Source organism: Leptidea sinapis, chromosome 17 (genome assembly GCF_905404315.1).
Source record: "Leptidea sinapis chromosome 17, ilLepSina1.1, whole genome shotgun sequence".
NCBI lineage: Eukaryota > Metazoa > Arthropoda > Insecta > Lepidoptera > Pieridae > Leptidea > Leptidea sinapis.
In genome coordinates this window covers 13,553,652-13,565,795 of record NC_066281.1, presented here as the reverse complement: position 1 = coordinate 13,565,795, position 12,144 = coordinate 13,553,652, and the positions used below count along the sequence as shown (strand labels likewise).

Genomic DNA, 12,144 nt, shown 5'->3' with positions numbered 1-12,144 from the left:
TCCATACAAAATAAAAATAGTGAAGTGATAAATATAAATATTCCGCCGAGTAGGTACATCAGGATCGGGACCATTCAACATTAAAAAACATAATATTCAAATGACTTTTAATAATTGCACTAGCTATATATACAACATGTTAATTAATACTAAAATAAATAATTCTTTCATTAATAGGTACTTAGTTTATTTGTATATAATCAGTAATGGATGATAGTACGTTACTATCATCAAATAACATCTATTACTGATAGTACCTAATATTTAGTAGATACTAGTAGTAGGTAACTAGAACTGGCTGTTTTAATGTTAGCAGTAAGCTAACTGTTTCAGAATCATTTAGAGGATTCATATTATGGTTGTAGATAAAGTCTTGTATGCAACTGTTGATAACTAGGTATTACACAACAGTCACGTAAATAACTATGAAAAACCCCGTGTATCGGCCGGCGAACTAAAATATAAATATGGATGGACACGCGACGGCAAAATCTATGTACGGCAAGAGAAAGGAAAAGAACGTTTCCGGATTGAGAAGAGTGATTAGTTACGGGTTTTTGGAAAATCTTAATATTATACATTTTCTAATTTTAAATTTACATTTAAACCTTATATTTTTGTAATGTACAACCTTCTGTTATGCAGAGAGTATACATACTTTTAGTATACATGTTGTGTAGAAAAAGTATACATACTTTTCCTACACAACAAAGTATAAATAATGCTCACTCTCTACACACAACTCACACTAAACACATATTCATATAAACATACACAAATGTTAAATATTACTTGTTCATTGTTTATTTATTTATTCAATCCACAAGACGTGTTAGTTACATTAATACAAGCATCAATACAATATTCAATCTAAAGTTAAAAAGAAAGAAGAAAAATAATTACTATAGCAGTTTACTATATTAAAATCAGTCAATTATTATAATTCGTTAATATTACAAATTATTTAATTTATCACATAATATTTTGCGTGGAAATCGAGAGGAACATTATATTTAATCTTGGATACTAAATCTGGATTATCATAGATTAATTGTTAAGACTTTTATATAGAAACATCAAATCCAACAAATCTCTTCTTTGGCGCAAGCTTATTAAAATATATTAGCCTTTCTTTGTACAAAGAAAGTTCTTTAGCTTTTCTTTCAGAGAAAGCCAGATGATATAAAAAATCCTTTGTATCCTTTCTATTCTCAGGCAGTGTGTTGCATAATGTGACTTCACATGACACTACCATGCTCTATTATACTTCTTACTAAGCTGTTATATGAAAACTATTTTAGTGTATATTTCGGAATATTTTGCTGTTTCTCAGGACAAAACCCAACATCTTTGAGGCTTTAGTGACTATATTATCTATGTGTGGAATAAATGTTAGCTTCTCATCCAAGATCCCTGATAATATTCAGTCGTTTTAAAGGAACGAAAAGAACATTTTCCTGTGTTAAGTACAATTCCGTTAAACTTACACCAATGATACAATATATTTAGATCTTCCTGTAAGAGTTTAGCATCTTCAAAGTCCTCAATGATTTTAAGGAGTTTGAGGTCATCAGCAAACATGAAGGGTGTTGAGTGATGAAAACTATTTGGCAGGTCATTGATAAAGGTGTTAGGTAAAGGAAGCGCGAGCCTTGAGGAACTTCATATGTTATGTATAGAGTCATAACTATTTGCAACAACACAGCAACACCTATTATTGAGGTATGATTTTAAAAGTCCAAAATAGATCCAGTATTGCCAGGTCAAATGCCTTGCTAAAGTCTGTATAGACTACATCAATTCCTTTTTTGGTTAAAAGAGTTCATTTGCATTTCAGTATAGGTAACTAAATTCGTGTTGGTAGATCATCTCCCAGTTATAAAACCATGTTGATGCTGCCTAATACAACCCCGCTGACCATATACATATATATGGATAGGTACATCATACATGATACAGTTAGAAAGAGGTAGGTAGGATTTGTAGCAACACCACTTTAGTGGTGGGTTCAATGTGCTTTAATTCCCGCTCAATACATAATTCGGCTCGGATACCAACGGACCGTGTCGCATTATGGAGCATTTGTGCGGAGACCGTGCTACAAGCAGTAATAATTTTGTTTCGCATCTCTTAAGCAGTTTCACAGTCAGTGGTATAAACTACTCCTTTGAGGTAGCCCCACAGAAAGAAGTCCAACGGGGTTAAGTCCAGACATCGTGCCGGCCAAGCCACTGTGCCACCGCGGTCGATCCACTTCGTAAATCGGCGATCCAGGTATTGTCGATTGGCGCGCCGTCCTATTTCCGGTACATGCTTGGTGGCAATTTTTCCAAGTGCTCTTCTAGGGGGCCTGTTAAAAATTGCAAGTAATTCTCCCCACTAAGGCGATCAGGAAGAAATACTGGGCCAATTAATTTGTCGCCGATGATACCGGCCCACACGTTAATACGCCAACGGTGCTGAACTGACTGCCGAGACGTGTGTGGGTTTTTGTGCGCCCACACATGTTCATTGTGCTTATTAAACAGCCCATGCCATGTGAAGGATCCCTCATCACTGCATAAAATTTTGTTGCCAAAATTTTCGTCGGCACCGACCCGGTCGCGGTACGATGTCGAGGTGTATAGTCAGCCACCGTTAACTCCCGTGTCCGCCGGTAGTGGTATGGATGTTGCCTATCTCTCGTTAGAGCACGCCACGCGCTCATCTGTGTACACCTTAACTAGCTGCAGCACCACGGGTGTCGTCAAAAATTTTTTAAATTACTTCTTCCGCTTTAAGCGAAGCATCACTCCTCTGTCTTCCACCACAGCCAGAACTATAAAACGACCCAGTTGAGTGGAGCCTGTGCACCAATCTTCGGAAACAGGCGTACGAGGGAAGCCTCCTATTCCGGTACCCACGGTGGTACAATTCGTGAGCTGCGTATTGTACCACCGTGGGTATTGGGCTGTATTCATTGTTCCCATAATCTGCCATGATTATCATACGAAAATACTGCAATCCAAAGTCCAGCGCGACGATCTAACAAACACGACTGTCGGAACATAAATAAAGTATAAATACTATTAAATAAAATATCTATTGAATTTGGGATTATGATTAAGGGGTATGCACGCTAGACTAAATCACACAATAGCACGTGTTTATGTATTTCACATACAATTAGAATAACGTACTTCCTGTTATCGGGTAATAGATACACAAAATAAGAAATTACATAACGTTACACAGTTTCACGACAGTATTCCTGAAGTGTTAGGCAGAGGTGTATTTTTTCCACCCACGTTTCACTATTTTTTATGGAAAAGGAGGACGAACGAGCGTTCGGGTCACCTGGTGTAAAGTTATCACCATCGCTCACATTCTCTTGCAACACCAGAGGAATTACAGGAGCGTTGACAGCCTTTAAGGAGCCTTTCTTTTGGTTTCATAGTCAAATTCAAAGTTTCTACTTGCATAAACATGTTAGATTGATGTTAGATAAATATTATAAAGTACATGTTTGCCACATTTATGACATGCAAATTTTACAAAATACATTTCTAAATAATTAGTTACAATAATATTAATTTAACAAAAGATTAGTAGCAATATTATTTATTATTATTAAATTATTTAAAAAAAATGTTAAGCTTTTAATTGAAAATATTTGTCTAATGAATATAAGCAGTTTTTAATAAGGTATATTTTCAATTTAGATGAGAAATTCCTATTTGACGATACCTCTCTTATTATCTTTGGGTTGTGATTATAGATTTTTATGTATTTAAGAAAACAATTTCTCTGAAATAATGTAGTTCTACAGCTATGTACTTGTGGTTGGTGGAGTCCCTGGATGGGAAAAGAGAAGTGTTTTCATGTTTACTGAATTCGCTAAAATTATTTCAAACAAACATACAGCACCCAAATATATATAATTGAAAAACTGTTAATATATTATATTTTTTAAATACGGGTCTGCAGCTTTCAAGGGGTCCTTTTCCCGCTGCAGCCCTCTAACATATTTTTGCGCTGTTAAGACTCTATTTGTTACTGTTGAGTTACCCCATATTATGTTATGATATATATGATATTTTATGAATTTTCCTTTTTGCAGGTGACATAGCAAATACAAAGAATTTCTTTGTCCTAATTAATTATAATAGACTTATAAAAAAAGTGTTAAGTGTAAATAAAGTTAAATAATAATAATTCGCAGGTAACTTGGATATCCTTTGAGAAGTTACATGATGACGCCCATTTCAATGCAAATCCTGATACACCAGAGAGTCATTAAACAAAAATGTATGTCCAGACTAGGAATATAATTAAGTGAACAATTCGGCTTCTTTAAGCATGTTTTCGTTGCCTTCTAGTACACAGAGTGTTAGACTACAGACCAAAAGTTGCCATCTATATCATTATAGATTCATTTATTAATGCTTGTATGATTCTGCATAACATTTGTAATAGAGCTAACATTCCTGTGCCAGAATTAAATAACGAAGACATACTTCAAGCCCAGACGCAGTTGAATATGACTGATACTCATGAAAGTATTAGCAGTAACAACCAGGCTCTTGAACATGGTGTGACCTTCAGGAACAACCTCATTTGCCGTCTATGGGATGCCTGACTGACCTAAAATGATATTTTACAATGTACTATTATAGAATAACCACATTCAAACACACATAGTATACTAGTATATTATGCTTAAAATATTCTTCGCTTTTTATTATATAAGATGCTTTTTATTAGTATTTATAATTATTATGGACTCTGCTATGGTTACTTATAAGGAGTTCATTGGTTCTGTATTTGTAATAAATAATAATGATTATAACAATCAGTGTTAAATATAAATATAAGCTTACCTCAACCGCAATATTTCTTTTATTTCCTTCATTTCCTGTAATAGTTTTTTCAGGGTTTCGCTATTTTGTTCTTCTATCTTGGCTCTCTTTTCAGATACACAAACAAGAGCCCGTAGAGCCGCATCCTGTGTCATTGGTGGCTCTCGTCGCATGTGTCGGCGGCGGTGTTGTGACCGCAGAGGAGTGATCTTTAGTTCTGGTGCACCAGAAGGTGACAACACAGGTGGAGGGTGTGTCACTCTGCTTGGCCCTGGTTCCATGATTTCTGGACCTTCATGAAAATCTACTGGACCAAGTGTCAGTATGCTCTCCTCCTCTTCTATCTCCTCTTTCAGAACTATGGGCTGTGTTGTAATACTACTTGCCCCAATATTTAATGCCATGTCTAAAGAACCCTCTGTTTCTTGTATATCCTGCAAATTTTTTCCTTTATTTATATAATTAAAATGACCTGAGACCAAATATTTTTATGAATATGAACCAATAAGCAAGTATAAAAAATAATACTCACTTGTTCAAATGGCTTGACCCTCATACCAAGCAGGCCAGTCCCAAAGTCACCTTCTAATATCTGAAGGAATTTTTTTTCAATGTCCGTCAATTTTCTGCCCTCCTCTGCCGTCTGGTGGTGAGATGCCTTAGTAGTTGCAGCCAATTTCTTTAATTTTGATTTATAATCATTCCAATACTAAAAAATGTACATTATTTTGAAAATTTCATAGATATATTTTTTAACCAAAATAAATTATTATTAGATAATATATTCTTTTTACTAACTTTGCACCATCCTTTCCAATCTTTAACGGCACCATCACCGTAAGAATTTAAAGTCTGGGCTATATTCTGCCACATATTTTTTGAAAATTGTCTAGCTTGGGTTGTTTTATTAAAGCCCGTCGCTAAGGCTTTATTTTGGTTGAGATATTCCCAAAGCAGCTCAAGTTGACCGTAAGTCACTCTTCGACGCGAATCCCTGTAAAAATAATGCTTAAAATACTTTGGCACGTTAAAGTACGCGCTTGAAATAAAGAAGTTTGTAAGTTTACTGAAAATGTAAAAGTATTACACAAACTCTATGAGAATACTTACGCCATTATTCGTATTATCAATTATTTATCAAAGTTTAACACTTTTGCATCCCATCTATTCGCAAAGGGTGATTTGGTTCGCCTATAAGTGCACCCAAAGGTGGTGTTTTCTGAAATTATGAAACTTTGAGCAGGCAATAATGAGATTGTAATATGATGTTTAAAAGAGCGCCACAATTATCTTTGCCGCGCACTTTTTGAATTTGGAACATCTTAGTTTTGAAAGTGTCAGCGCCAAAGAAATCAAACGCAATTATTGTTTGATTAAAAGACTAGCTGGTGCGACGGCCCATAGTCGGGCCACCGGCTGAATAACAAAAAAGAAATCAAACGCTCTAACTACAGCCCGCGTTTTCGTCAATTTTCACATAGTAGCTGTGCATAACTGCATAGTATCCAGTATCCACTAGCCAAAACTAAACAACCTTCTACTCTTTTTTTTTTTTTAATTTATTTAGTGGCACGGGATGCAAGTCCATAGGCCAAAACCTTCTACTCTTTGGAAAAGTGTTGCCAGATACGAAAGTTGAAAATGCGATAGCAGTACTTTAAAAATGTGGATTTTCAAAAAAAAGCGGAACTTGTTTAAACATCATATTTATATAAAGGAAATATCTCAGTGATCATAAAGATTTGAGTGCATAATAGGTATTATATTCTTACTCCTCCTCTTCCTTTTCGATTCGATTCGAAATTTTCGATTCCTTTCGATTCCTCTCACAATCTGCATTTGAAATAGCTGACAGAGCTGTGAGCGCGAAGTTTGGAAGATTTTTGAACAGCCGTTCACCAATTTCGTCTTTGTGCTGCCCAATCTGTTAATAAAAAATTAAGTAGAATTAACTATGAGATACCAAATCGGTTAATGTACAGTAAAATTTGTGTTAAAAAATAAACAGATAAGCGCATTTTAGAGTCTTTACCTTATGGCAGAAATGGTCAGCTTCTTCAGAAGTTAATATTTCGTCTGGAAGAATTAACAACTCTTTATTAACGGTAATCTTCGCCATTCGTCATAAATAGCTTGTAAAGTTTCATCTGATTGGTCAGTGCAGCGACTCAACAGCATAGCCAATGGCAATAAGCTAGGCACCTGTTCCCTTGTTTTGAGAGACGATGCTTGTTTGGGGCTCAATAATGGTAACTGAGTGAGCACAGGATCACCAAAATCATACCTGAAAAAAAGACCAAGGTTAAAAGGTGGCACGTGATACAAATTTGCTTTTATTGGATAAATAAAACGTTAATAAAATTACGAAACAAAAATATAACCTCGCTTTCATTTGAAGACAAGCTGTAATGAGAAATTTTTGGCAGTTCATTTGAAAATCAGCTATGATATCGGGTCTCTGCATTGCTTCTGGTGTTGACATTTGTCTCATAGTGGCTACTCCCAAATAAATCTGATGTGTGGCTAAGAACTTGCTGCTATCGTCAGGCTGGATTTCCGATACTGGAGTCTGATGGACATAATCACTTTTCATATACATCACTAAAAACTCCGTATATGATGTCACCATTTTTTCGTGCACTACTGTTACAACAGTTTTTTCGGATTGGAAGTATTCATTCAACCGAGTAAATTTTGGAAGTACCCACTGTAGAAACAAGTAGTAGGTAACAAATAGATCACATAACGCACGATGAATGTCTTCGGCGATTCGTAGACGCTTCGTGCGGCATATGTCAGCGAAGAATAATTTTAGTGCCTCCCACATTTCCAGCATGCGATCTATTACTGCATTGAGCGATAACCATCTTGTTTGGCTCGAATGTAATAGTTTTAGTACATCCAGTTGGAAAAACTTTTGAAACTGTGCAAACTGAGCCTGCCGCTTTGAAGAATTTTTCAAAAAGTTATAACAATTTCTTGCTAAATCTTCACAAGTTTGGGGTAGCACTTTGCACGCTTCGCTGGCGCACAAGTGCAATGAGTGGCATATACATTTGACAATGCGAATTCCCGGACATAGCTCCATCATGCGAGTCTTAACCGAATTCGTATTTCCCATCATCACATTGCAACCATCGGACCCAAAACCAATTATCTATTGTAATATTTCTTGTTTTAAAAGTGGCAATCATTGCTTCGTAAAGTCGGGCAGCAGTGGCACCTTCTTCGGCACCCATAGCATCATTTTCGCTAAAAACCTGCTCCAGCTCCCAAAAACGGCTTACAATGCGCCCTTGCATCTCGTCATAGTATCGAACCATGAAACACGCTGTCTTTACACAAGCAATATCTGTTGATTCGTCAGTTAAAATTGAAAACTTCATGTTTCTTAATTTTCCGCAAGTACCTCTTTTTCACTGTCACCAATAACGTTGACTATTACGCCTTTTGTTTTAGTGCGCTTCATGGCGAGAGATTTCGCGATATCTGAGTCTGGAAATATATCTTTTAATCGAGGTATTAAAAGATATATTTACAAGGTGATCCATGCGAGAAAACGGTTCATCATGGGCTGCAAAGTAACGTCCGAGTTTTATTTCTGCCTGTTTTACTTTGTCTTCTAAGAGAGTAGATTTTTTAAACATGTCTACGACACTTTTTTGGGCGCTTGGAGCGCAAGCTTTGATTTTAGCCTGGTGCTTTGCTGTTAGTGCATGCCTTTTGATATCAGATCTGTAAAATAAAACTTTAAGACTGTATGTCTAAAATTGTATTTTAAAATTTTTGAGACTAAAATTTCCGCACAAATGAGAACTATTATCGCAAGCTGGCAGCCCCACACCATAGACAAACAATGATTAGAACGTACGTTAGGTAGGAATCCATGGTACCGCTGACCGACCCAGCAGCGTGTGGACGTGTGGACGGATACAGGCTGCTGATGATGATTAATGAACGTGGGTGATATCTGTCTACTCGCTATTACAATGTGCTATGGTGAAATTTGCTGTTTACTGTCAAATTCTGCAATCACTGCGATCTTGGTACAAATATACCTACATACAGAATTAAATTAGATGCCATGCCTAAATATATGGTGATGTAATGACATAAAAATAATGGTAACATTAGTCTACTAAAATAATTTATTGAAAATTTACTCACGTTTCCGCTCTAAACGATTTTGCACACAATTTGCAGACGGCTTTGTATTTATCTGTTGCATCTGGATGTATCCATTTATAAGTTTCTTCTAGATTTTTGTCGTATTGCATGGCAAACCTGTGTGCACTTCGTTTTTTCTTTGGACAGGACGGGCCCGGCAATCCATCATTAGTATTGTCACTATCAGTGTTAGTATCACCCATTATTGATATTCCATGCACAATGTAGCAAAAGCAAAACACCCACAAAACAGTACCTACCTACTTACTTACAAAATTTTCGTAGAAGTAAATTAATCCACCAACTTTTACTCTTGCAACTTAGCGGCTTTGCGCGCGCCTGCTGTCTGTGCCACAGACTAATATGATGCTTACGCAGTCTGTGCTGTCGCTGTGCGCTGCATGCACCACAGATTATTGCACCATAGATGTGCACATTACCTACCACAGATTAACATTACACAAACGAAAACAGACTTGTTCAAAGTTAAACATGACATTGAACTAGTCTCGAAAAAAGCGGAACCGAAAAGCGGTACATCTGGCAACACTGCTTTGGAGTACCTACTCAGACAGACTTTGGGACTGACTCCTTAAAGTGACGTTTTCAGAAGACTGTAGTGCCATCTGTTAGATGGCCCGAAAATGAAAGCTTTGGCAGCTGTCACTCGCTTTGAAACCTTTCAACTTTTCTTTATTTCTGATACTGCCCACTGGTCATAAAAAGGCGGCTACGCCTAGCGTTTGCATATGTTTGTAGCTCTCGTGTTCATTTACACTACTAAATCTATCCTTTATGTTCTATGTTGTGACAAAATTAGATTACTAACTCTACGCGCAATATCAACATGGTAAAAAATTGCAATACCTACATTAAAAAGTAGAGTTAGTTATTTAATTGCGTCAGAACATTAAAAATGAATTTTATAATTTCGAGCTTATTATATATAGTTCTTTTCGGGGCCAATCTCCAGATGGCGCCAGCTTTCATATATACAGCTCATAATGCGTAGAGAGGGCTCTCTTTTCCCTATATATTATTATACTCTTTGACCTCTATGCTAAAATCAAGAGTTACTAATTCTAAGGCGCTTATTACATTTATTACATTACACAACTGAAATTAGTCGTCTAAATTTAGTCCTTACTGAATTTAGACAAGTATAATCCCATTCAGCAACGTAGCTTCCTAAATTCAGAAGTAAGGATGGTTTCTGAATGACTGAATCATTTAGAAGCCTAATTAATAGAAACGCATTTGGGAAAGTGTAATCGCATTTAGTTACTGATTTCAGTCGCTAGTAGCTCTTCGTGCGTGGTGGAATATCTAAGTTTTATGTTCCCGAATAATAGTAATACCCTTGTTCTATGCAATTTTCTATCTCGCTCTAAAACTAATGCTATCACAGTTTGTGTAAACTCGCGTCGAACCTCGATCATACGATGTCAATGAGCATTCCGCACCTACGTTGTCGCCCATTGATTAAAATTGCATGAATAGCGATCGAGTCCCGACACTTCACTCGTCAGTTGAGTCCGCTCGGCCTTGCTGTGCGGTTGTGTAACGCGGAGCATATGACTGATCACGTGAGTATATCTGCGATCGTCGAGAGAAAGTGCGATGCTTGAAACTTCACTGAGATGACTACTGGTGATCTGTATGATTATATGAGTTGATGTACAGCATTATGAAATGGTTCTTATCAGAGCTAATATTACGTTATACAAAATAAAATGTTCTTATCAGAACTAAAATTACGTTATATAAAATAAATTGTTCTTTTCAGAACGAATCTTTCGGCATACGCTTATTACAGTTATAATGCACGATTACTATTTCTACGATCTATAACGCTACGTTACAAGTTAGATATTAGACATTTGTATTAATTGATATTATTGGTTGTAGGTAAAGCTACACCCTAAACAAGTTTCAGAGATAGTTTTTGTCTTACGGCTTGGGATATTAAAGAAATTTAAATCTTGATATGAATTTCGTGTCGCAAGAAATCTTACCGTTACAACTCGCCTTAGAGAATAGCGACGAACGACACTACCTCCAGTTCGACGTCGAGCTGTCATGAGTTTGTGAATATGAATTTCAACAGCTGTAAGTTCGACGGCGAATTGAAGGCTAGCTTGACGTCGAGCTCGCCGTAGAGTAGAGCCACGAATGGTTACGTTAGAGAATTGCATATCTGTTCTCAAGCGAGCAGAGGGCTTATAGAAGATTAAAAAGAAAAAAACAAAGCGAAAACATGTGAACGTATCATGGTAAACATTAAATTGCAACCTTCAGTTAATCCATTCATGCCGCTGTCACCGCACCCATCTACATCCATACATTGAGATTCACCTTCACATATTCCTCAAAATGAGCCAGGTTCGTACATTCTTTCAAACACAGAATATAAACAAACGACAAAACTAATCCTAATAAAACTGTATCAATAAATTTTCATAATTGCGATAATGTCTCAAATGTAAATAAAACAGGTTTTTAGTTGGTTTATTATTATATACTATTTAATTTCAATTTAGTTGTTACTTTATTTTTTATTTAATAATAGCATTTGTTTTGAAAACTTAAGAAAGAATTTAAATATCTATGAGGCGTGTTTTATTTCAGTAATGAAAAGAAGAGTGTAAGACTCGATCGCAATATATCTTTTTGACTCGGGCGACGTACTTTGAATCCCTAGCTCGATCAGATTCTACTAAACTTCAATTTAATATTCTTGGCTCTATGGTGTATGGCTGTATAATGGTGCTCGTTTGTCTATTTCAGAAATCAGAGAGATAGCGAACTGTCAGTCTGTCAATTATTAATTTTGTTGTCTATGTTTCATTGGCTGTATGGGCTTTTGACCCCTTTGCCTGTCCAGATGGACGAACAAAACCAAAAAAAAAAAAATGTCTATGTTTCATACTTTCATCCATTGCCATTATTTACGAATATAATTTTACTAAACATTGCTATTGAAAGTATGTGCTAATTATAAATAATTATTATACTAGCCGATAGTCAAACAGGTAACACATGCAGATATTTGCTGTATAATATTCGCTCAAATATCCTTTTCAGTATACGTTCATTACCTGGATCGAATGACGTTTGCTTTTGCACCATTTAACAACAT

At 36.1% G+C, this 12,144-nt stretch overlaps 2 protein-coding genes and 1 pseudogene across 2 annotated transcripts in view; 1 reads left to right on the top strand and 2 right to left on the bottom strand.

Moving 5' to 3' along the window:
* Window positions 1-93: 93 nt before the first annotated feature.
* Window positions 94-6,339, bottom strand: LOC126968990 (uncharacterized). Its single transcript, XM_050814254.1, has 5 exons — window positions 5,949-6,339; window positions 5,637-5,832; window positions 5,371-5,547; window positions 4,860-5,272; window positions 94-4,623 (listed from the first exon to the last, which is right to left on the bottom strand). Exons 1-5 carry the CDS (start codon window positions 5,951-5,953, stop codon window positions 4,593-4,595), a joined length of 822 nt encoding a protein of 273 aa, XP_050670211.1. The 5' UTR covers window positions 5,954-6,339; the 3' UTR covers window positions 94-4,592.
* A 1,042-nt stretch (window positions 6,340-7,381) lies between these two features.
* LOC126969183 (uncharacterized) lies at window positions 7,382-12,134 on the bottom strand (annotated as a pseudogene).
* The window catches only part of LOC126968907 (cullin-3-A), a 36,268-nt gene continuing 36,015 nt past the window's right edge, over window positions 11,892-12,144 (top strand). Inside the window, exon 1 of the mRNA XM_050814071.1 lies at window positions 11,892-12,037. The gene's annotated coding sequence lies outside the window, so the exon portion shown is untranslated. The remainder of the gene's footprint in view (window positions 12,038-12,144) is intronic.